A 23,349-nucleotide genomic window follows, 5' to 3' on the forward strand; every position below is an offset into this window, starting at 1 on the left:
GGGGTATAGCCCACGCTTGGCGGGCCCAGTGACGCAGGTCAGCAGTGGGGAGGCCGCCCTGGCTGGAGGTGAGCCAGAGCCTGCGGAGGCCCCTCTGTCCAGGCCAGATGGTCGCTGGCTCCAGCAGAAGGGGCTGCCAACCCCTCCGGTCAGTGTCCTGGCCCGGGTTCCTTGCTCTGCCCTTGTCCAGACCCGGCCCTCAGGTGCTGTTTGCCGAGGGGGCTGCGCTTCGTCCCCAGTGAGTGGGACTTCCTTTGAGATGCCCTTTACCTGACCCCTTTCCTCCCCACCCCCAGGGCCCAGCCAGAACCCTCAGAGTCTCATCTCCACACTGACCAAGGCCCTGCAGTACCCCAGGGAGGCGGCCTGGGGTGTTCCCTCGGTGTTCAGGCTGGAGCAACTCATTCATGCATTCATTCATTACAACCAGCTTCAAGAATTAAGTGAGGTGGGTTGAGACCAGACCTACCCTTGGCTCACACTCTTGTGGCTGCAGCAGGGGATGGTCTGGAAGGCTGTGATGGGTGAGGATTCCCAGGAGGCCTGCCTCTCTTGCCCAGGTTCACTTCATTGTCTGGGTCAGAACTGCAGGCGGTGGCCAGGCTGTGCCCAGAATTCATTGATTCATTCATTCCATGATTCATTAATTCATTCATTCCTCCAACAAATATAACTTGAGCACCTGCTACATACCAGGCCCTGTTCTACACAGATGAACAAGACAGAGGGTTCCCTGCCCTCACCAAGCTGACGTGACTGGGGGAGACGAGAAAACTAATGAACTGGGTATAGGGTGATGTGATTGAGGCCAGGGGCTGCTTTAGGAAGGGTCATCAAGGAAGGCTTCCATGAGGAGGGGGCATTTGAGTTGGGGCTGGACGGACAAGAAACTGGCCAGACCCGATTCTGGGGGTAGGAGGAGTGGAAAGTTGCAGGTAGAGGACCCAGCACATGGGAAGGTCTTGGGGGGCAGGGGGAAGATGTGTGTGATGGGGGCTGGTGTGTGCTCGCTGGTGGTGGTAAGAGCAGGAATGCTGGGTGTGGAGGGGAGGAGGGGAGGAAGTTGGGGCCAGAACCCAAAGGCTTGTAGGAGTTGGATTTGATTCTTTCAGCTCCTTTCACAAAGGGGAGTAATATACACAGAGCTAACATTCATATCGATCTCCCTACAGGCATTGCTTCAGTCCTCATATATAAGCCAATGCGGTCAAACCTCCCCCAAACCCCCACAGTAGGTCCTATTATTATCCCATTCTACAGATGAGAAAACCGAGGCAGTAAGAGGTTAAATCACTTGCTCAATGACACAGGACAGGTCAGTGGTGGAGCTGAAATTTCCAGTAGGCTGCTGGTTCCAGAACTCTAACCACGGTACCGCACTGCCCCTCCCACATAGCCTCTTCCGGAAGCCTTCCCTCACCCCAGAGTTTGTTTGCTCTGCTTAAGCAACATATAAACACACCATAAAACTAAAGAAACTGTGGGGTCCTCAAGAGGTCATTTTGTCCATGCCCCTGCCTCCAGGCGGACATGGTATAAGTCCCATTTTGAAGATGAGACTCCTGAACCTCAAAGGGGTTAAGAGATTGGTCCATCATCCAGGATCAGGGAAGGAAGCATGGGAACTAGAGCCGTGGTCTCCTAAATTCTTCCACTCCGGCTCCAACCTCTCCATCCCCGTTTTGAGATGATTCTCAAGTTGTTTCTTGTCTGTTCTCCATCCCCCACCCTTCCCCCAGCTGGACAGCAGTCTCCCTCTGTGCCCACCACAGGGTGGTGTACACAGTAGGCGCATACTTGATGTCTGTGGCTGCAGCAGGGGGATGACAGCAGGCACGTGCTGGGCGTGGTGTTGCCGTCCAGGATGCGTAGAGCAGGGACGCTCAGCAGGAAGGGTGGTAGTGAGCTGACACACGAAGGCTGCTCAGAAATGCTCCAGTGAGCGAGGGAGCTGGGCTGTGGTGTATCTGTCTGGGAAGGGAAGGGTATCTCAGCCAGAGAGAAAAGCATGTGCAAAGAGAGAGGGAGAGAACGTGGTGTGATCAAGGAAGAGTCATGGTTCAATTGGACCTGAGCATGAGAAAAAGATGGGCAGTGAGGCCGGGGTTGGGCTGCAGGGAGAGGTGGGACCTGTCCTAAGGACCCTCCAGTCTCTGCATCGACTTATTCCGTGGTTGCTGCTTTCTTACAGTCCTAACACACAAAGAGGCTCCATTGGGTAGATATGGAATATCTTTAATGCCCCGATTTCTTTTTGCCACATGTGGCTTTGCTCTGCAATAGTCCAGAGGCACAAGTCCCAGGGCCCCGGGTTCACAAGGGAGCCTGGGTCGACATGCTCTTCTTTACCTTCAGGCCCTTCTTCTTGTGGAGCCCCGTCCAGGGCAGGCCAGCATCGTGGGCCTGGGCCTGGGCCTGGGTGTGGCCCAGCTCCGAGGGAGGCGGCATGAGTGGCATCAGTGGTGTCAGCGTGGCCAGTGGCATCAGTGGCATCAGCTCCTCTGAGGCCCCAGGGTGGGTACAGGGCAGCTCATCAGGCTCCAGGGTGGCATCACTCCAGCCCTCAGAGCTGTCACTGTGGCCTTCAGGACTGGTGGCTTCCTCCTCAGATATGATGACGATCTCAGCTGTGTCCTTCCCGAGGTCGCCGTCTAAGTTCCCTGCCAGGTGCTCAGTGGCCCCCTCAAGCTCGCTGGCTCTGTGGACGTCTGCTGCGTGCTCCTGTTTCTGGTCAAAGCCAACTGAAGGGGCCCCGCAGAGCCCTGGCACCGGCCGGGCGGGGGTCTTGGCTCTGCCCTGGCCAGTCCAGAAGAGAGTGAGCTCTTGGCGGCAGGCAGCCACGGCCAGGCTGGTGAGCAGGGTGCTGGACACCAGGTAGAGCAGGGCGGGCTGGCCCATCTGCATGAGCGCCATGGCAACAAAGGTGACCAGCAGGCCCACAGCGTAGGCCACGGTGCAGGCCACGAAGTAGACCTGCCGCGAGCGGATATGCACGTCAAAGCAGTGACAGTAGGCCACCAAGAAGCCGGGGACCACGATGTCACCGAAGCCAAGGATGGAGAAGGGCTGGTCACACAGGGTCAAGGCCGAGAAGCTCAGCCGGGGCACCTTGAGCACCATGGGCAGCCTCTCGTGGCTCAAGGAGTCTGCCGGGCCCGAGGCTACCTCCACCATGATGCTCTCGCCGGTCCTGGTGAGCAGGGGTGTGACGAAGACAAAGAAGACATCAAAGGCCAGCAGGGCCAGCAGGAAGGAGGCACAGCTCTTGAGGGTGGGCAGGCGCACACGCCGCAGGACGAAAAGGCAGTAGGCCACCCCCAGCATGTCCTGCAGGAGCCACGCCCAGCGGTCCTCGTTGCGGTAGGTGACCCAGAGGACCGTCACCACCATGCACAGGCCGGCCAGCAGCAGCAGGGGCAGCTGCAGACAGGCCCGGCGGCCGGGCAGGGGCCACCGGTATTGCTGCAGGGGCAGGTGGTGCACCACGGGTACCAGGCAGCTGTAGAGGCCGGTGCTGGCGCCCAGGCCGAAGATGGCGATCATGACATAGACAAAGCAGTCGTAGAAGAAGTAGAGCAGCAGCATGATGGAGGAGGACATGGTGACCACTGCGCCCGTCATGGCCGGCGTGAAGTCCACTGTTGCGTCTTCTTCCTCGTGCCCCTGCTGGGCTGCCACTGCTTCCTGCTGATTGTGACCGCCAGGCCCCCCTCCCTCTTGGGCCAGGCGCCGCTGCACCCGGTCAGCCTCGGTCACTCCGGCCCAGTAGCCGCCCACGGCCACGGTGCCTACAGCCAGGATGAAGATGACCACCACGTTGTAGTCAAGGATGGGCTCTGGGGGTGCATACAAGGCCACGTGGACCCCGGCTCCACCGTGGGTGTAGCTGAGGATGTCGAGCATGTCGGTGTAGCGGAGCACAGCCACGGGGATGGTGAGGTGTGGCAGGGGCTTGTGGCGGTCCTGGGTCGCCGGGGTGGTGTCTGAGCATTGCTGGCCGCTGACCTGGCTCACGATGAGCAGCCCATGGGCTCCTCGGGCCTGAGCCAGCCAGCCTTTGGCGTAGAAGCTGCAGTTACCCCTCACGACCATGGCGGTGGTCTGGCGGAGGGGCCGCTGGCTGGGGGAGCCGGGGTGGGCCTGGTGGGAGGAGTCCTCGCCTGGGCACCAGGGTGCCTGGGTGCCGTCGTGCAGGGGCAGGAGGGGGGCCCGGTGCAGGTCCCGGGGCAGGGTGACATAGTCGGAGCGGAACAGGACGCAGTAGTCCTTGCTCCAGTTGTCTGACACCACGTGGACCACAGCGTACTCCCCCTGGGCCATGGTGCTGACGAAGAGGAGGAGGAGGAGGAGGAGGAGGAAGCCCAGGCACGCCATCCTCCTCAGGCACCTGCTGCTGCTTCCCAGTGTGGCAGCTGCCCACAGCCCGCTGCCCCCTCTTGGGGCTGGGTGTGGCCCTCTGTCACAGAGCAGCAGCTTTGTCTTCTATCCAGGAAACCAGGGCCACACCTACCTAGTCACAAAGCTGTGCAGTCTCTCGGGATCCTGTCCCCCAACCCTGCCTCTGGGTGGAGAGGTCATCTGGGTCCCCATACTCTGCCTAGCTCCCAGTGGAGCTGGACCAGCTAATCTGAAACAAGCGGTGAGAGGATGGGGTTGAGGGTCCCAGACAGGGTTCTGGACCCACCTTGCCCCTTACACACTGGGCAACCCGGGCAGAGGCCTCTCCCCTCTGTGCCTGTTTCTTCAACTGCAGAGAAATGAGGACATTAGACCAGAGAGTTTCCAAGGCTCCTGGGAGCCCTGACCTCAGTGATATTGTGCACTTTTATTGAACTCTTACTAAGTGCCAGGTTCTTTACCTGTACTCATGGCACCCTGCAAGGAGGTATTACTACACCCAGCCAGCACGAGGCTGCGAGCTATCTTTTAAATCATGCCCCTTTGGGCAGGCACGTGACTGGAATTTTATTCCCAGACTCCCCTGGATTTAGGAATGGCCACGTGGCCATTTCTCACCAATGGAATTGAGCAGAAATGATGTGAGTCCCTCAGGGACCCGCACAGAGACTGTGGGGCTCCTCGTCCATCCCTTTGCTTTTCTCACAAATCAGTCATGGACAGGCCATTGGCTATGGAGAGGAGGGTATTGTCCTAAGGGATGGGGAGAAAGGGAGCAAAAGGAACCAGGTCCCTGGATGTCTGCATGGAGCATGGGATGCTCACCGTGGGCTGTTAGATACATTGTCTTCCTTAAGCCACTGGCTTATTATGAGTCTCTTTGTTACAGCAGCTTAAACTTACCTGAATATCCCCACTTCATGGATGTGGAAACTGAGGCTCAGAGAAGCCCACCCCATGGGCCCCAGCCCCGGTTCCCAGATCCAGCTCTCACACTGGACATGACCCTTAGGTCTTGCCCTGTCCAGGGAACTGCCTGGGGCCTGCCCGTCTCCCTGGCGGCTTGACTGCAGCCCTGATCTCTGGCCCAAGGCCTCACCCGCTGCCCGTGCTTGTCCTTCAGGCCCTACCTCCAAGGACAGCTCCACCACATCCAGAAGACTCTAGGCCCTGTTCTTTTTTTTGTCTTCGTTTCTGTGTGTGGGCTTTCGCTAGTTATGGCGAGCAGGGGCCACTCTTCGTTGCGGTGAGCGGGCTTCTCATTGCAGTGGCTTCTCTTGTTCTGGAATATGGGATCTAGGAGCGCGGGCTTCAGTAGTTGCAGCACGCGGGCTTCAGTAGTTGTGGCTCACGGGCTTAGTTGCTCCGCGGCATGTGGGATCTTCCCGGACCAGGGCTCGAACCCATGTCCCCTGCATTGGCAGGTGGATTCTTAACCACTGTGCCACCAGAGAAGTCTCTGGGTCTTTTAAAAAACCAAAGACTAAGACACCTACTGGGGTAGTATTATAAAAAAATAAAATAAAACAGATAATAACAGGCTTTGGCACGATGTGGAGAAATTGGGATTCTCGTATGTTGCTGGCGGGAATATTGTAAATGGTACAGTCACTGTGGAAAACACTTGGCCGTTCTTTGATAAGTTAAACAGAAAGTTACCATATAACCCAGCAGTTCCACTCCTGGGCATATACCCAAAAGAATGGAAAACAGGTGTTCAAACAAAAACTTGTGCTTGAATGTTTGTAGCAGCACTCTTCACAATAACTTGGAATAGATGAAAAGAACCCAAATGTCCTTCAGCTGATGAATGGATAAAGAAAGTGTAGTCTCCCCGTACAATGGAGTATCATTCTGCCCTACAAAGGAATGAAGTTCTGAGGCACACTAAAATGTGGATGAACCTTGAAAACATTAAGCAACGGAAAGAAGCCAGACACAAAAGGACAAATATCACACGACTCTACTGTTATGAAATATCCAGAATAGGCAAATCATAGAGACAGAAAGCAGGTTGGTGGTGGCTGGAGGCTGGGGGAAGGGGGGGGGGGGGATGGGGAGTGACTGCTCAGTGCGTCCGGGGTTTCATTAGGGTGATGAAAAAGTTCTGGAACTGGATAGAGGTGATGGTTGCACAACATTGTGAGGGTATTAATATGTTGAATCGGTTGAAATGGTTAAGTTTTATATTGTGTGTATTTTACCACGCTTTTAACAAGAACAAAACAAGGAGCAACTCCGGTCCCCTCCAGGGACACTGTGCTCAGGACAGGCCTCATTGTAATTCTTCTGGACCCAATCAGACCAGCATATGCCCCCATTTGGGGTTCAAAAACACGGGCCCCCCAGAGCCTGCTCCTGCCTCTCCCCGACCCCAATCTACCCTTAGGCTCCTGGTGGCCTGGGCTCAACGAATTCTCTGGAGGCTCATTTCCTTTGAGGCTCTTCCTGGGACCCAGCTCACAGAAGGCTTTTGGGTGTCTGTCCAATTGCTGCTTCCCCAGATCCCCCCGTCCCATCTCCCAGCACCAGCCCCCAGCCCCCAGCCATGGAATTGCTCCTCTCTGTGGCTGCTTGGTGCCCTGCAGGATGCCCTGGTAGGCGCAGTCACACAAGTGGCCGATGCCCACTCCCCAGGCTGTGTTTCTGCTCTAAGACTCTGCATCACCCACTCTCCCCTATGCCCTCCCCAGATCCCACCCCTTTCCTTGACGGCATCCTCCTGATCTCCAGCTTCTGTTCCTTCCCCCACTGCCCCCCTTAGCTATGGCCTGGGCTCTCAGGGTCGCTGCCCAGGGCAGGCCAGGGGCAACGTCTCTGCCTTCTGTTTGGGGATGTAGGTGACACCTGGAACACTTATCTTTATCCACTCAGGGCAGAGAGGGCAGCAGGTCCCAGGCAATGGGTCTCAGCCCAGTGGGGTTGCTCAGGAAGTGTGGGATGGTGCCCAGCTCACCGGGCCCATGCACTGCCCTTGTTTCCTGGCCCAGATCTGTCCTAGCTGCATGTTCTAGAGATGGTACAGACGCTGAGAAGGGACTAGATTACCATCTTCTCCTTCCCCCGAAACCCCAGTAATGAAAGCAAGAGAGGCAGGAGCACGCTGCTTCTGCCCCCACCTGCCTTGGACCAGTGGGCAATGAGGCTGGGCAGCAGGCATCTGTCCTGGACCCGTTGGAGGGGCAGAGGGAATGGGTGGCAGCCTGGTGGCCAAAAGTGGTCTCTGGAGTTACTTCCAAATGATGATCTCATTGGTGTTTTCAACACACTGAGAGCTTTGAAAAACATACTTGCTCCAGGCCTCTCTTGACCCATGCCTGCCCAGCAGGACCTGCAGGGGTAGTGGGGCCGTGGAAGGTAGGAGAGAGGAGCTGACACTCTGAAATGGAGCAGGGACAGGGCTGGGGACGCCGGGAGGCAGGCAGCCTGTGATTGGCCTGGAGGCTGGGCTGGCTGGATAGGGAGTGGGCCCACCTGAGGCCCACGCTTGGCCGGCACAGACTCCTGTGTCCAGCTTCGTCTCTGAACACTGTTCGTCCACAAAATTGGAGAAACTGAAGAATTTCCTTAGGAAGAGGATTGTGGGGGGCTGTGGGTCAGGGAGGAGAACGCTACAGAGAACTCCCGCTGCACAGGGGTTAAACACCGTGGGGGCCAAGCGAGGCCAGACTGGCTTCACATCCAGCCATGCCACTGCTGGGCACGTCTCAACCTCTGTGGGCATCACTTTCCCCATGTGTTAAATGGGGATAACAGCTCCTTCCTCATAGGGTGGTATGAAGAGTAGATGAGATCAGTATGTAAGGGGCTTAGCAAGGGGGCTCCCGGTAAGTGCTCAGCGATAGTATTGCTGAAATGTAGGAAGCACCCCCTCTGTTTGAACCAAGGGTGGGCAGGTCAGTTTGAAGTCAGGGGGCGGGATGAGATGAGCTTGAGCGACCCCTGAGCTGGAGGCCAGTGACACCCTCACATGGGCTGGGCAGGGAGACCCACAGAGGCTTCTGGTGACCTGGGCTGTACTGTTTGCAGTTAAGCATCATTTTAAGGAGTGGAGAGGTGCAGGATGTTGGGAAGGTGGGGAAGGGGTTGCTGGATGTACAGAACCCTCATCGCTCCCACCCAGCTGGGCTCAGCAGCCAGACACTGGCCGGGCCATCTTTGGGCCGGTTCCCTCTTTACCTGGGACACGTCCCCGATCTGAAACCCTGAGGCCTCCTCTCTGTCCCCTCCCCGCAGAGCTGCTTTATCAGTCCTGGCCTCCCCAAACCCAAGCCCAGTGACTTCAGTCAACTGATGGAGTGAAAAGAGGCCTGGATTTGGAGCCAGAGACCTTTGATCTCAGGGGGGTCACTTGGCCTCAGTTTTCTCGGCTGTAAAATGGGCTGGTTCTGTTCCCTACTTCTGTGAATGTTATAAAGGATTTTGTGGATTGCAAAGCAATCTACAAATGTACTCAATTAATTATTATCTGGATTCCAAAACCTCCCTCCTTCCTTGATCTGCACCCTCTGCCCTGACTTCAGGTCCCAGGGTGTCTGTCAGGGTTCCAGTCTGGGTCCCATCAGCAGCAGGGGGACTGAGGAAGCCTTGCGGGGGAAGCCGAGGACCCCAAAGCAGGGGCTATGCCTTCACACTCAGGGAGGGGGGAGCCAGAACTGGAAAACCCAAACCCCACAGGGTGGTTTTTCCTGTACTGGTGATCTGTGCCCATGAGGGAGGGACCCAAGGAGAAAAGGGCTCAGGTGGGGGAACTTTTAGGGAACTGCAGCCTCTGCGTGTGGCATGGAGAAAAATTCTTCCCAGCTTGAGAGAGGGGCCTGTCCCGCAGTGATCCCCACCCTGCAGCTGCTCGGCCCCTTCCCACAGTGGGGTGACCTGTGTGTCTGTTGGCCCATCACACAGCCACAGCCCCAAGGGACCTCCCTTCCCACCCACCCACAAGTCGAAGCTCAGGGCAGAATGACCCTCAGAAATCCCATCAGGGGCCTGCCTTGACTCCAGCCCATGGAAGGCTTAAATTCGGCACACCTGCCCCTGGCAGGTGGGGCTGCAGTTCTTTGCAGCCCAGATGTTTCCAGCTGTGCTTCAGCAGCCCCTCTACCCTTACAGTCTCTGGACAAGAGGGATCCTGAGGTTCATGTGAAACAGCGCCCATGGCCCAGGGACCCCTTGCAGCTTCTGTGATGACCAGCAGCCTTGCCTTGGATGTCCTCCCACGACCTTCCACAGCCGGCAGCTCTGAGCTTTGCAGCCCGTTGCTGGCGTACGTCCTGGGGGTGCTGCTTGCCTCCCCCCGCCCACAGAGCTGAGCGCACAGTAGGCGTGCGAAGGGTGCCTATCAGCTAAAACAGCCCGGAGGCACAAGCAGGAAAAGGCGCACCGCCCCAGCTTGGCCCCTTCAAGAGCCCTTGCCTATAAAACCCCCTCACAGCCCCCCCAGCCCCTCTCAGGCTCCTCTGTCCTTGGGATGCCCCCAGCCCCCCACATCCCAAAGCTGTCCGTGAAATGCCTTGCTTTCTCACTTCTCCTTCATTGGGTGGAAGGCAACATTGAGAAAGGTGCCTCACTTGTGGCCATTTGAGACTCACGTCACTTCTGGTCCCTCTTGTCAGCTAGGACCCTTTCTGCGGCTGTCCCACCCCAGCTGCCCTGGAAGCTGTCAGCATATCTCCGTCTTGGTGCCCCTGGTCCTCTCCTCATGGCTTCCTCTGCTCAGCTGGTCCCCCCATCTCCCACCTTTAGGGGACAGCGCTTGGGGAGTTAGCAGAGCAGGGTACCCCACATGGTCTTCAGGGACACCCCCAGCTCCTCCCTCGGGGGGCAGCCAGATCCTCACCCACTGGACCTCCCCTCCCCCAGCAGAAGCTTCGGGGCTCCCAGCACCGCGGTCATCTGTCTGTCCTGGTGTCCTGATAGCACACGCACCTGTGTGCCCATGCACTCGTGCATACACACACACCCCTGTGTGACCCTCCTTCCGGGTCAGAGACTCAGAGGCAAGGCCCGGGCCTGAGTGTGTTGGGTGGAGCGTCTGTGTCCCAACCACCTCCTGCCCCGAGGACGTGGCCCACGTTGTGCCCGGCACTCTCCCAGCCTCCGCAGGAGGTGCAGGGAATTACTGTCCCCCAGGAGCTGGTGGGTACACATCCCTCGCCCCTCGGGTGGGACGACGCAGGTGTGGGTCCCACCCGGCCCTCCCAGTTTCCACAGCAGGACTGGCTGCAGCCGCCCACGGTGGTGGGCGTGTGCGCCCCACCCTGGAGTTGGTTCTCGAAGCCTTGTCTCTTGGTACGCCGCTGAGGTTTCCGTGCTAAGACAGCATTCAAGCCTGTTCGGCCTCCCCTGCTTCCTAATTCCTTCCTGTTCCCAGCTTATCTCCTCCCCTGGGGCTGGGACACACTTCGGCCTGGTCCCGCTGACTCACCTGTGCTCAAGCTGTGCCCGGCCCGTGGTGTCCTACACCTTCTCCCTACAACTCGCCCCCTTACAAAAGCTGCCCTTACCTGGTCCCCGCAGGCCCGTGCCCTTCTCCTAAGTCCTCTCCTGGACCTCAGGGGCTCCCCTAGCGCCCCATCATGGGCGTGTGTCTGAGTGCCATTGGCTCCCCAACCGCACGGTGGCCCTAAAGGCTGAAGGTGGCCTCCATTTCTTTGTGGTGCCTTCCCTACCCAGCCCTAGCACATACCAGGCTTCACAAGTGCTGGCTGAAAGATAAATATTATTATTTACACTAGCCACCCCCATCTCCCGGCCCCACCCCCCCAAAGCCCTGCTCTGGCTGTCCAGCATCTCTGGATGTGGCTGGGTCCTTACCAGGGGTGTAAGCGGTCAGCTGGCTGGTTGCTCCAAGAGCCACTGGTCCTGCTCTGGGGAACTCGGGGCAGAGGGGGGCCGAGTGCCCCACCCTCTTCTATCTTTGCTTAGCTAATGATGCTGCCCAATGAGGTCATCCAAGGGCCACAGGGTCCCTTTGACCAGCAGAGGGTTTGCCCCAGAGGCCAGGTCACTGAAAACAGCAGGCTGGGTGGTCCCAAATATTCTCTGCCCCGCAAAGGGAGGCTGGCTTTGGCTGGGGCACACACTGGCTTTGGCTCCAGGACACTCTGTCACCCTCCCACCTCCCCATCATCTCACGAAGGGAGAGACACCTGGGGCAGGAGGTTAAGGAGGGGGAACCCATGTGGGCTGTGGGGTAGTAAAGGTCCAAGGGCGCAAGGCAGCGAGGCAGGGCATTTCTGGTGGCAGTGCCACAGGGTCACATGAATTTCTGGTGGCTTGGGAGGATCTCGGTGATGTGGCCTGATGTCTGATGATGCCACCTGATTTCTAACGATGTCTGCAGGGCTTCGGACAACATGGCCTTGGTTCCCAGGGGTGCTGGACAGCATTGCTGAGGCCTGGGGGCACCATCACGGTGGCTGGAATGCTGTCACAAGAGTTTCCCATGATGCCCCTGGAGGAGCGGATGGCCCCCCACAGTCGCTGAGGACATCCCGGGGTCTCCAGTGGGCTGCCATCTTGTGCTCTGGGAAAAAACACCTCTTGGGGGGACCCACATGCTCCTTTGGATTCCCTGCTCTCCATCTCCACTCCATTTCTGTTCCATTCTTGGGGCAAAGGGGAGCCAGAGGCCCTGGGCCCAGCGCAGGCCTATAGGGTATCTTCCATTCATCCCGTGGCCCAGACTGCTCTCAGAGGCCTGGAACTCCTGCTCAACTGGGGGTGCGGGAGGGGCCTCCTGGGCTCTCAGTGCCAGCTACTCCTGGGGGTACAGGGTGTGGGAGAGAGCTGGTCCCCTCCACAGACAGGGCGGCCAGCTGAGCCTGGTGACCATCTCCCCAGCCATGGATCTTGGGGGCTGCCCCATGGCCCTCCAGCTCAGATTGCTGTGGACTGTTTGATGCTGTGAAAGCTGACACGGGTGGGGGAGGTGGGGATGGACATGGCGCGGGCCACGCGGGCGCGGATCGAGTGCTTGTCCTGCCATCGGTGCCACCTCTTCCGGATGGCAGAGCGGACCTGTGGGCACAGAGCAGAGCATAAGGTCTGAGCCCGGGTTTCAGGACCCCCCCCCTCCCTCCCCCAGGGCTTCCACAAGCAGCTATACAGGGGAGCTGTGCACAGGGGGCCACGTCGGAGGTGGCAACAATCATCAACATTGCTGATTTGCATATTTGTTAGGACAATTTTCTCAAGCGTTCTGAGCAAGGGGTACCTTTCTCAAATCCACCCAAAGGTGCCATATGGCCTTTGCCATGAAGAATCTCTACCCTCAACCCATACACATCTCCTGCCCTCAACCTACATACACCCCTTGTCCCAGGGCTCAGTTTCCTGGTTTTCAACAGCCCATTTCACAGACTCATTGATGAGACTGGAGTCCCGGCTTCTGGCTCCCACATCTACTGCCTATGAGAGCAAAGAAGTGGGCTTGCCACCTCGGGCAGGAGGAGGCTACAGACAGTCTCTGGTCCCGGCAGGCCTCCTGCCGTCCCGAGTCCTGGGGCCCCAGGTCCTTACCTCGCTGTTGAGGAAGCAGTAGAACACAGACACGAAGAAACCCTGGCATGGAGGGAGAAGGTGGGTCAAGGGACGGGGGCAGGTGCGGCCCCATCCAGCTTCGGAGCTGACCCGTTTCTGTCCCCAGCCTCCCACTCCTCCAGGCCCCTGCCTGGAAGAATCCCCACCCGAAGAGGTGCAGGGGACAGTCAGGGCTGGAGCGAGGGGTTGGGGTGGGGGACGGCTGTACCTGGAAGGATTCCAGGAAGGAGTTGAAGTAGATGAAGACGACCCGGGAGACTTCGTCCTCCCCGGGGTTCACGAAGAACAGCATGTACGTGATGCCCAGGAGGGGGAGAAGCACCAGAGTGGCCTTCACAGCCTTCCTGGGGTGGGGCAGGTAGGGGGGGAGGCCCAGAGTCACAGCCCACCCAGGAAGGGGGCTGGGGCCTCTGGCTTGGTGAGAAGGACCGGGTCTGGGGGAGGGCTGTAGCAGACCCCCGGAATGTCTGAGACAAGGGGAGCTGGGGTTTCAGGAGGGACTCTCAGGCCTGGGGGGATACCCTGGGTCAGAGGCTGGGATCTCTGAAGCGCCCCATGGGTGGGGGAGGCAGGTCTGGTTACCTGTACTGAATGGTCTCAGACGTGGTGGATGCCCGGAGTTTGGTCATGAGGATGCGGACGATGTTGAAAAGGAAGATGAAATTGATCTGTAATTTGACACATGGTGCGATGGCCTGGGCATGGGTGCGTGCAAGAGGCTGGAGGGAAGGTGGGGGACAGGGCAGGGACTCAGCTGTCCCAGGTCTGGCCTCCGCCCCCCTGCTGCTCTCCCTCCATCTTCATGAGCCCTTACATATTCCTGGCCCCCTGCCCGCCACCTCTAGGCAGAGGGATCCTTTTAGTCCACTGTAAGCCCTGCTTACCCCTCCCCACTGAGCCCCTCTCTCCTGTCCCCCTACCCAAGTTCTTACCAGCAAGACCAAGATCATGGGGCCCTGGTAGATGTAGTCAGTGTACACCCCAGGCCTTTTGCCAAACCAGCACCTAGAAGGCCACAGAGGTAAGAGGAGGAGGGTCACCTGGGTCCAGTTCAGTGGCATGAGGGAGGAACAGTGCTTGGCCAGGCCAGGACTGGAGCCAAAAGCCAGGATCTGGGTGGCCCAATTCCAACCCTGGCAGAAGGTCAAGATAGCTTCCCATCTGCAGAATGGATAGCATCCTTTGAGATGTAAAGCTGGAAGCAGGCACTGTGGCAGGGAGGGGGATTGGGGAAAAGACCACTGAATAGAACAGGCATGGGTCCAACACACACTGCTCCCCTCAGTTCCCACTGTGTCTCTGGTGCACGCCCACGAGGGGGGCCTTATCCTGTACATGTCATGCAGTGACGCTCAGTAGCTAACAATCTCTGAATTTGTTTAATGGCAGCCTGAACGACCTAGAGGCAGAGACTCTACAGGTTCCACCTGTCGTGAGAGACAGAATTGCTTTTCATTTTCTTGAGTTTCCCTCCAGCAAGACCTAGGGAGGTCTTGGGAGTGGGTTGGGATGAGGCACATAGGAAGTCCCATGTCCTTGTGCAGAGATGATGGACCCTCGGGCATGCAGATCTGCAGTACCTAGATCTCAGGATGCTTCCATAAACAATAAACTGAGATTTTTTACGTGAAACCTCTTGACTTTTTCAAAGTTTGGAAGCAATTCAAGTTTTCAAAAAACACTGTGCAGACCAAACGCAAGCTGTCCTGGGGCCAGGTCCAGTCCTTGGCCCCAGAGCCTGCAAGGTCTCTCTCAGGTCTCATACCTGGATCCCTTCTGCTGCAGTGTCAGAATCTTACCACAAGGTGGAGCTCCAGAGACGCTCAGACCAACTTTCCTCTGCGCAAAGCCATCCTTTTTGCTCCAAGATGCGCCCAGACACACACACTGGGCAGCTTTTTGAAACCTGTTCTTCCTTCCCTGTACTCACCTTCACATCTGCAGGCACAGGCTCCATCGCCCAGGATTTACAATGCTCCTGTTCTGAGACCCAGGCCACCATTTTGGAATCACTGCCAAGCCCCCAGTCCTGCCTGTCAGCTGCCCCCCACTCCCAGTTCAGGCCCCCACACCACCGGCTGTGCAAATGCAGAGAGAGCCAGCCAGGCTGGGCTGGAGTCAGGAGGGATCACCTTGATCCTTCCTAAATGTGAATATAATTTTCCAGGCTCCTTGTCATGGGTGGAGAGGAATAGCCATGGTGATGGAGGCCGCCTGGAACCCCAGTCAGACAGTGGGTTCCTGAGAACACTTTGGCAAAGAAGATCCTGGCACCTCCACTGGCCATCTGTGTCCACTTTTTCTGCCTCTCTTTTTCAGTGGTTCTCAATCTTAGCTTCCTATTAGAATCACCTGGGCAGGTTTAAAAACTCCTGGTGCCCAGGCCACACTCCAGACCAATAACATCCAACTCTCTGGAGGTCAAACCTGGGCATCGGTACTTTTTAAAGCTTCCTGCGTGATTCTAACACAAGCCAAGGCTGAGAAGCACTGCAGTGGAAATGCAGTTTTCAGGGGTGATTGGGAACACCTACTTCCATTTAAGTACAGCCCCTCAGGACTTTAGAGCTGGAAGGAGTCTCTGAGATTGTCTGGATCAGTTCCTATTAAATCAGTGGAATCGTTTGTTACAACAAGTCTTTATTAATAGAAAACATTTATATGACATTTACTATGTGCCAGACCCTATTCTAAATGCTTAACATATATTAACTCATGTCATCCCCACAACAACACTTTGAGGGAGGCACTATTATGAGGATGCCCATTTTACAGATGAGGAAACTGAGGCACACTGCAGTAACTAGCCCAAGGTCATAAAGCTACTTAATGATGGGAGCCACAATTCAGAACCTGGGTCGTTGGGCTCCAGGGACTGCCAGTAACCTTTAGGCTGTTCTGCCTGTGGTGAAAGCCCAAGACAGATAAAAGAGCCTGGACCTGCCTATCCAGCCCCACCTCAGGCAGAACACTGTTAGGGAGACTCAGTTTGAATCTGACCCCCAGCACTCTCCCTATGTGGATGGAGAAATTGTGGCCCTGACAGGGAAGGTGACATGGCTGAAGGTCCCTGAGGAGCATCAGGCAGAGCGGGGCTGGAAGCCTGGATCTCGGGGCTCAGGGGGCCCTGAGGGCAGTGAAGAGGAGGTGACTTACTTCTCATTGTCGTAGTACAGCTTCCCAATGGCCCAGGCCACGATGATGGGGAAAGGCACACCTGGGGGAGAGACCGGCTGTCACAGGACCTGTTGGTGGAGTCTGGGGGATGCAGGCCTGGAAGACCCCAGTGCAGCCCAGGGCCTAGAGGCGGGCAGGGCCTCCCCAGGTACTCACTGGCCTATCATGCCTCCTTTAAGATGTTCCCCTCGTCCCTGCCCCCCAAGTAGGGGCAGAGGGCTGTGTGCACACCCCACCACCCTAACCTGGCCTCAGTCTCAGGCCCCCAGCCAGCCGGTCTGAGTCTGGGTGGGGAGAGGATGGCGGGTCAGGGCAGGGGGCTGGCCCGCTCACCCCAGCCGATGCAGATAAACATCCACTTGCGCAGCCGGTCGGTGGAGTATGTCAGCACGATGGCTGTGTGCAGGTAGCAGCCCTCGCCAAACATCCAGAAGAAGTTGGTCACGTGGAAGTAGTTGTAGGCGGCTGTCACCAACCTGCACCAGCCCTGCCGCCCACCCCATCAGAGGCGATGATTAACCAGGGAGGGGGGATGGGAGGAAGCAGCGGGCCACCCCAGGCCCGGGGCCTCCTCCCGGCAGGACGGGGCACCCCCCCAGCATCCACTCCTGTGCTATGGGCCCCAAGGCCCGGCTCCGGTCCCTCCTCTGCAAAGGCAGCCCCACCCAGACCCTTCCTCTGACCCTGGGCCTGCCCCTCCAGGACACACCACATTGCTCTGGTGGACTTCCGGGCTCATGGTGAGCTGGACCACGAACCACGTGGCGTTCCGCAGGATGAAGGCCGAGATGAGGTTCCAGTGGATGATGTTTCTCAGGCACCGGATGCTCCTGTGGGCAGCAGGGGAGGGGGGGTGACAGGAGGAAGAGGAGGAGAGAGAAGATGAGGGATAGGTCACCAGCATCACTCCAGCCCGGATGTATGAATGGGGAAACCGGGGCTCCGAGCAGGGCGGGCTGACTAAGTCACACTGGGAGGTGGCAGCAGTGGCTCTCCTGATGTCCCACGGGTCCCTTCCTAATTGTGGCCCACCCAGACCTAAGCTCCAGGGCAGAGCCTGCCACATGGCCAGTGCTGCAGGGACCAGGGACTGCTTGGCTACTAGAGATGCCCCTTCTCCCATGAGCACCCTTCCCTCCCTGTAGCTCCAAGTTTGAGGCTCAGAAAACATAAAAGGCCTCCAGCAATATGCCTCCCTCCCAGCTTTCAGCCCTGATGCTCAGCCCCTGCTGTCAGCCCCCATTCCTGGCACAGACCTGGCTGGCACTGCCACCTGCATCCTTGGCAGTTGTGCTGGGCCCAGGCAGCTTCAAACCCAGAGTGGGCTCCACCTTCCTGGTCTCCCAAATGGGTGCAGCCCGGCCTGGGTGTGGGTGACACAGGTGAGCCTGGGCTTTGGCCATCCCCCTCCCCTCTGCAGTCACTGGGCAGGGTTGCAGAAGTGACCCTGCCAGAGGTTCCAAGAGACCTGGGACATCTGTATCTGTCACCTGCTCCCACTGAGGTGAGGGAGCAGGACTCCCCCAGCCCACTACTGCCTCCTGTATCTTACTTCTCCCCCCTGCTCGGGGCCTGGGGGGTGTGGCGGGGGGACAGTGCCAGGGCCTCCTCACCTGAGCCGCAGAAAGAGGACAAAGGCCACCAGGAGGGCTACCAGGGAGATGCAGTGGCCCAGGTAGTTGATGATGACGGCAACATGGTAGTGTACCTTGCTCTTCTTCTGAGGCAGGAGAGAGGGGCAGAGGTGAGGCTCCTTCACAGCTGCGCCCCTGTGCCCACTGGATGTGCCAGGACAGCCCACCCATACAGGTGCCTGGGACAAAGTGGGCCATGATAACAATAGTTATCCCTTCCTGAGCCCCTGCTATGTGTGAGGTGTTGCCCTAGAGCAGTGCTGTCCAGTTTGAGTCTATGTCTGTCTGTCTGTCCCCCAATCCCATGCTCTGTGCACTGCTCCGTGCTGTGGGAAAAATATCAGTTAACTTGAATCTCCATGTCACATCGGGTTCCCCATTCCGTGTGCACAAACACGCATGCACGGCTCACGGATGTTCTCTCATGTTCACGTTTCCGTTCAGTCCCCACACCAGGAGGCCCTTGTGGGTGCAGACCAACCCTCAAGGACTTCTCTCCTCCTCCCGTTTCTGAGTTGAGCCACCATCTTCTCCATCACCCCTAAATCCCTCCCGCTGCAGCTGAGGCCCGCTCCTATCAGCGAGGAGGGGAAAGGGCAGTTGCTCTGTATTAGCATCCACAGAATCATTAGAAACCATAAAAAAACCTCTCTAGGCTCTGTAACTTGCTTCCCGGGTCCCACCCCTGGCCCAGGGGGTCTGCTTGAAGTCAATGGGGTCCTCTCCCAGGACTAAAACAAAGTTCCCAAATGTTATTACTTAATTCATTTCATACACTGATGCAAGCTGGGAAACGCGGCAGGCCCCTTTCCAATCAAAGTTCGCTCCATGAGTGTGGAAGCCCTCCCATTTACAGAGTATTTTCTTTCTTTTTTTTTTCTTTTTGGCAGCGCTGTGCGGCTTGCAGGATCTTAGTTCCTCAACCAGGGATTGAACCCGGGCCCTCGGTAGTGATGAAAGCTCGGAGTCCTAACCACTGGACCGCCAGGGAATTCCCTACAGAGTATTTTCATATCTGTTATCTTCTCAAACCCTCAAGGCAACACTGGGGGAAGAGCCAGTAGGGGGTGTGTACCTTATTTTGCATAAAAACAGGCCCAAAAGTACACGGACTCGTTCAAGGTCACTCAGCTTCAAACCGCCTCTCACCTTCATGTGCAGATTGACAAGGTGCTGAGGCAGAAGACGGGTCCCCACCCCATGATGGTGGACTGGGGTCTCCAGGGCCCAGCTCTCTGCAGACTCTTGACCCCGCGAGAGCAAAGGCCCCCTTCACCCTTTTGTAGGTCCCAAGAGGGCAGGAGCTAAAGAGCCAGAGTGTGGCACACGGTGGAGCGCCGGGAACTGTGTGTCAAGTGCAGGAAGGAAAAATGGATGTTGGAAAGGCACTGGCTTTTGCGAGGGGAGGGTCCCTGGTAACCCCTCCCTCCCTCACCCTTTCCAAATTCTGGGGTGGGGCATGGGCATGATGATGCCCGGAAACTGGCAACTATTGAGAAAAAGACAAGCTCGCAGGAGACTTGTGCACCCTTTCAGAGCCACCAGAGCTCCTGGCTCTCTGTGGACCCTCCTGTCGGAATTACAGAATCCACGGGCATCAGAACTGGTCCCAAGGGATCAAGTCCAGCCCTACCCATCTTCCAGATGAGGAAACTGAGGCCTAAACTCACCCACCCAAGGACAAGGGGTGTACCTCTGAAGCAGGACACCTAACAGGCATCTGAGAAGGGGTGAAGCCCTCCCTCCCCTGCTCTCCCCAGCCCCTGCTCTCCCCCTTCTGAAGGGGCATCCTCACTGAAGCAGCTCTGAGGCCCGGAAGGCCCAGGCAGCTCTGTTCTAGGGGCTGGTTTTCCTGGAAGAAGCTTTCAGGAACATGACAGGAAATCACATTAGCAGCTCAGGCTCTGAAGTGCTGAGACCCAGCGAGGTGTAAATGGCAGTGGGGAGAGAGGGCGGGAGGGGCAGAGGGTATTCACTGCCATCGTATAAACGCGGGGGGCGGCGGGGTAGCATCTCTGAGTGCCTGGCGGTAGATGCCAAGACCAGAGACCCCAGCAGATATGCACACATTCAGCCTGTCTGGAACTGATATTTAATTTCCTCTTATTAAATTTTCCACAGATCCATGCTGCGAAGCCCCTGGGTAATGGCAGAGACTGTGGAGCCCAGAACGGTGTGATGCCCCAGCTTCATGCACAGGCCCAGGTGGGCAAGATGAGCAGAGTGTGCAGGGAGCCCCTTCACTGCCCCCCACAGCAGGCCGAGCCGGGGTCCTCTGGTTTGGGGTGGCATGAGTCATTTATTAAGCACCGACTGTATGCTGGGCACTGCGCCAGGGGCTTTACAGACGTCACTGCTTTTCTTTCTCACAACTGCCCTCTGAGACTGTCCTTCTGTCCCCGTTTCTCCAGTTGAAGGGGCTGCATAATCGGCCCAGCATCGGCATCCAGGTCTGCGTGGCCTTAAAGACCCTCCTTCCTCTGTCCCCGCGGTGCATTTCTTGGGGGGATAAGCAGGGACTGAAAACAGAAGCGCTCTCTTCGTCCTGGGCCCAGAATTCTCAGGGAGCTTCTACGGGGAGGTTGGGGGCTCATGAGGGCTTTCCTCCACTGAGGCTGAAAGGGGAGAATTGGGCCAAACCACGCAGGGGACCACCTTTGCCTGACTCCTCGAGCTGGAGGGCCCAGGCTGGCTCTCAGCTCTGCTTCTCACCTGCCATATCAGCCTGATGCAAACTGAGAAACAGCAAGGCAGCTGGGGGGTTATGGTGCAGCGAGAGCCCGAGAAGACTGCTGGAGAGATGGCAGTGTCACCCCGAGAGATGACCGGCATCACCAGGAGAGATGGCCAGTCACCCCCAAGAGGTGGTCAGTGATACCCTGAGGGGTGTTCAATGACACCTGGAGAGAATAGCCAGCAACATCCTAAGAGACACCCAGTGACACTCCAAGAGATGCTGATGACACCCTGAGAGACAGTCAGTGACCTCCTGAGAGAAAGCCATCGTTAACTGCAGAAGCAGCTGGGATGCCTGAAGGACACATGGACACAGCCAGTCCCTGGGGACCTGACCAGCACTCTGTCCTTGCCCAGTCTGGAGACCAGAGACTGGCAGGTAAGTACCCTGAAGAGGGTGGCACAGTGTGGCACTGGGCAGAAGCCACCCCTCTGCACCCTCACGACCAGAATCCAATAAGTAATTCTGACCAGACTCTCTGCAAGGCACACCTGGTCCCAAGTGGTGGCAGTGTCAGACCTGTCCTGATGCCTTTTCAGGATGGCATGATGGGTTCTCCCCACCTGGTCCCCACTGCCCCAGCCTCTCTCCCACCCCCATCCACCCCATTTGGAGGCTCTCCCTCTCCACCTGGGTTTCCTGAGCTACTCCCTCACCCCACCCTGGGCACTCCAGCCCCTTGCTCCCCAAGGTGTGGTCCCCAGACCAGCAACGTCAGCATCACCTAGGAGCTTGCAGGAATCTTGAGAAATGCAGAACCTTAAGCCCCACCCCAGATCCACTGAGTCAGAATCTTCATTTTAGCAAGAAGTCCAGATGATTCCTAAGCATTCCAGAAGCCCTGGTCGAACCAACCCCCTCTGTGAGCAGTGAACGCCGGCCCACGAGCCTACACCCCCAGAGCCCCTTTTATGTCCCATCAGAGTGTGTGCCCTGCCAGGATGTGCCGGGGGCCAGGGCTCCCTGTGCTCAGCAGAGTGTAGGGGAGGGACGCAGAGTGTGTGCAAGCGTCAAGGGAGCGGTGGGGGGACGGGAGAGCTGTCTGGGGCAGTTTGGGGTGTCTCTGCAGTGGAGGGAGACAAGTGTGTGTGGGGGGAGGGTGCAGGCTGGTGCTGGGGGGTCAGTGCAGGGGCTGGGCCATGCATGAAGCAAGCTCCCCGGCTGGGGGCCTGTCCCCTGCTGGTGATGGCTGTGGGCAGGTCTCCTCCCTGGCCTGGCCTCTGGGCGCCCTCACAAGTCTCATTTCACAGGCAGTGGTTCTGCGAATCCATTATCTTCAGTTCCTGGGGCGCTGATGCTTAATTAGCGCTGAGTCCGGGCCCAGAGCTGAGAAATCGGCTGCTCGGTTAATTGGCGACTTTCCTCTTCCTCTTTCACAGTAGCTCCAGGAGGGGACGGGGAGTCTTGGGAATGGGGAGGGGTCTGGCGAGGCTGGGGGCTGGCAGAAGGGGATGGCATTTTCACTAATTAAATTAACTGATTACCCAGAGTGCTAGGCAAAGGGGCCAGCGGGGGCTGCCGGGGAAAGGGTGGGCGGGGCAGCCTGGGTTGGGGTGAGCCCTGCAACCAGACGAACGGCGGTGCCCGTGACCCCATCAGGGGTGCCCGATGGTTGGTGACCCCCCCCAACCATCCCCCCTCACGGTGAACACAACAGCTTCCCCTGAGCTCAGGTGATGAGAGGCCGAGGGGTGGTGGATAGATGGAGCGCCCTCTACAGGCCAAGCCGCAGGCGGACACCGCCCTCCCGCCCCCAGGAGGCCGACTGAGCTGCTCTCCGGCCTTTTACAGACGAGGAACCTGAGACTTCGTGAGGCTGAGTTACCTGCCCAGGGTCACACAGCACATGTGCTGGAACCAGAATCCAAACCTCAAAGCTTCTGCCTCCAAAGCCGGTGCTGTTCCTGTTATACTGTCTAAGAGGGGCCTGATGAGAAGCTGGTGCCCCCTAATCCTCCTTCTCCCCCCAGCCTGCTGGTGGAGAGAGGGAGAGACCCCAGTCCAGGCAGAAGGGGTGGGAGCTGCAGAGTGGAGAAGGCACCTCTGCCCCTGATTCTTTGAAGGGTGTTGGGGGCAAGGGGGGCTGCTGAGTGTCCCCCATCAGCCAACTAGAAGGAAGGGGCTTAAATTAGAGCAGGAGAGATTTGGGGGACCGTGAGTGTCCTCTGACATTCAGGAGGCTTCAGTGCAGGGAGGGAGATTGAAGGCAGCTGTGGCGTCTCCAGCTTGCTGATGTCCAAGAGGGGGACAGACGCCCGCTGCTCTGGGGTGGGGGAGGGGTGTCTGTCCTAAGGCAGGAGGCTGGCGACCTGACCTCACTTGGAGACACGTGGTCAGCCTCAGGCCCTGCAGACCCAGCAGGACGATCAGAGCGCAGGGTGGGGCGTGACGGAGGCGCTGCGGGCTTCTCGCCTTAGCTGTGCTCCCCTGTGCTCCCCGACACCGTCCCTCTCCGGGCGTGAACTGCGGTCCTAAGAGCCGCAGACAACACTGACCTGCCTTTCCCATCCTCCTGCCTCCTCCACTGTGTGCTGGGTAAGGAGTCCCCCACTCCGCTGAGTGGTCTTCTTGCCCACCCGAGCCCCACCCGAGCCCATCTCTTCTGGTTCGACTATGTTTCCTAACATGGGAACCTTACTTTCCTCCCCTAGTCCAGGTGGGTGCCTTCATCCCCAACCCTGGACTTCTGGGGTCGGCTCGCCATGTGAATGCTTAGCAACCTGGGGGCTGTCTTTGCTCAGGTCAGGTCACTGGGGAGCTGGGCCAACCCACCCGGCCTGGGGTGGACCATACGGCCTGGCCTGTGTGACATTAGATGCCAGGAAGCCTCTCGCCCTGCATCCCAAGTAACTCTTTCGTCTG

At 57.9% G+C, this 23,349-nt stretch overlaps 2 protein-coding genes across 2 annotated transcripts in view; both read right to left on the reverse strand.

The window, feature by feature from the left end:
• Positions 1 to 2,313: 2,313 nt before the first annotated feature.
• Positions 2,314 to 4,374, reverse strand: SPPL2C (signal peptide peptidase like 2C). The gene has a single exon (XM_059908225.1). The coding sequence runs from the start codon at positions 4,372 to 4,374 to the stop codon at positions 2,314 to 2,316; it is 2,061 nt and encodes a 686-aa protein (XP_059764208.1).
• Positions 4,375 to 12,276: 7,902 nt separating this feature from the next.
• Positions 12,277 to 23,349, reverse strand: part of CRHR1 (corticotropin releasing hormone receptor 1) — a gene marked incomplete at its 5' end in the record, with an annotated part of 33,012 nt that continues 21,939 nt past the window's right edge. The window contains 9 exons of the mRNA XM_059906875.1: positions 12,277 to 12,417; positions 12,919 to 12,960; positions 13,148 to 13,283; positions 13,522 to 13,607; positions 13,872 to 13,944; positions 16,096 to 16,156; positions 16,450 to 16,603; positions 16,826 to 16,946; positions 17,730 to 17,836. Coding sequence (XP_059762858.1) covers positions 12,277 to 12,417; positions 12,919 to 12,960; positions 13,148 to 13,283; positions 13,522 to 13,607; positions 13,872 to 13,944; positions 16,096 to 16,156; positions 16,450 to 16,603; positions 16,826 to 16,946; positions 17,730 to 17,836 — 921 coding nt within the window. The remainder of the gene's footprint in view (positions 12,418 to 12,918; positions 12,961 to 13,147; positions 13,284 to 13,521; positions 13,608 to 13,871; positions 13,945 to 16,095; positions 16,157 to 16,449; positions 16,604 to 16,825; positions 16,947 to 17,729; positions 17,837 to 23,349) is intronic.

The sequence above is a fragment of the Balaenoptera ricei genome, chromosome 20 (assembly GCF_028023285.1).
Source record: "Balaenoptera ricei isolate mBalRic1 chromosome 20, mBalRic1.hap2, whole genome shotgun sequence".
Taxonomy (NCBI): Eukaryota; Metazoa; Chordata; class Mammalia; order Artiodactyla; family Balaenopteridae; genus Balaenoptera; species Balaenoptera ricei.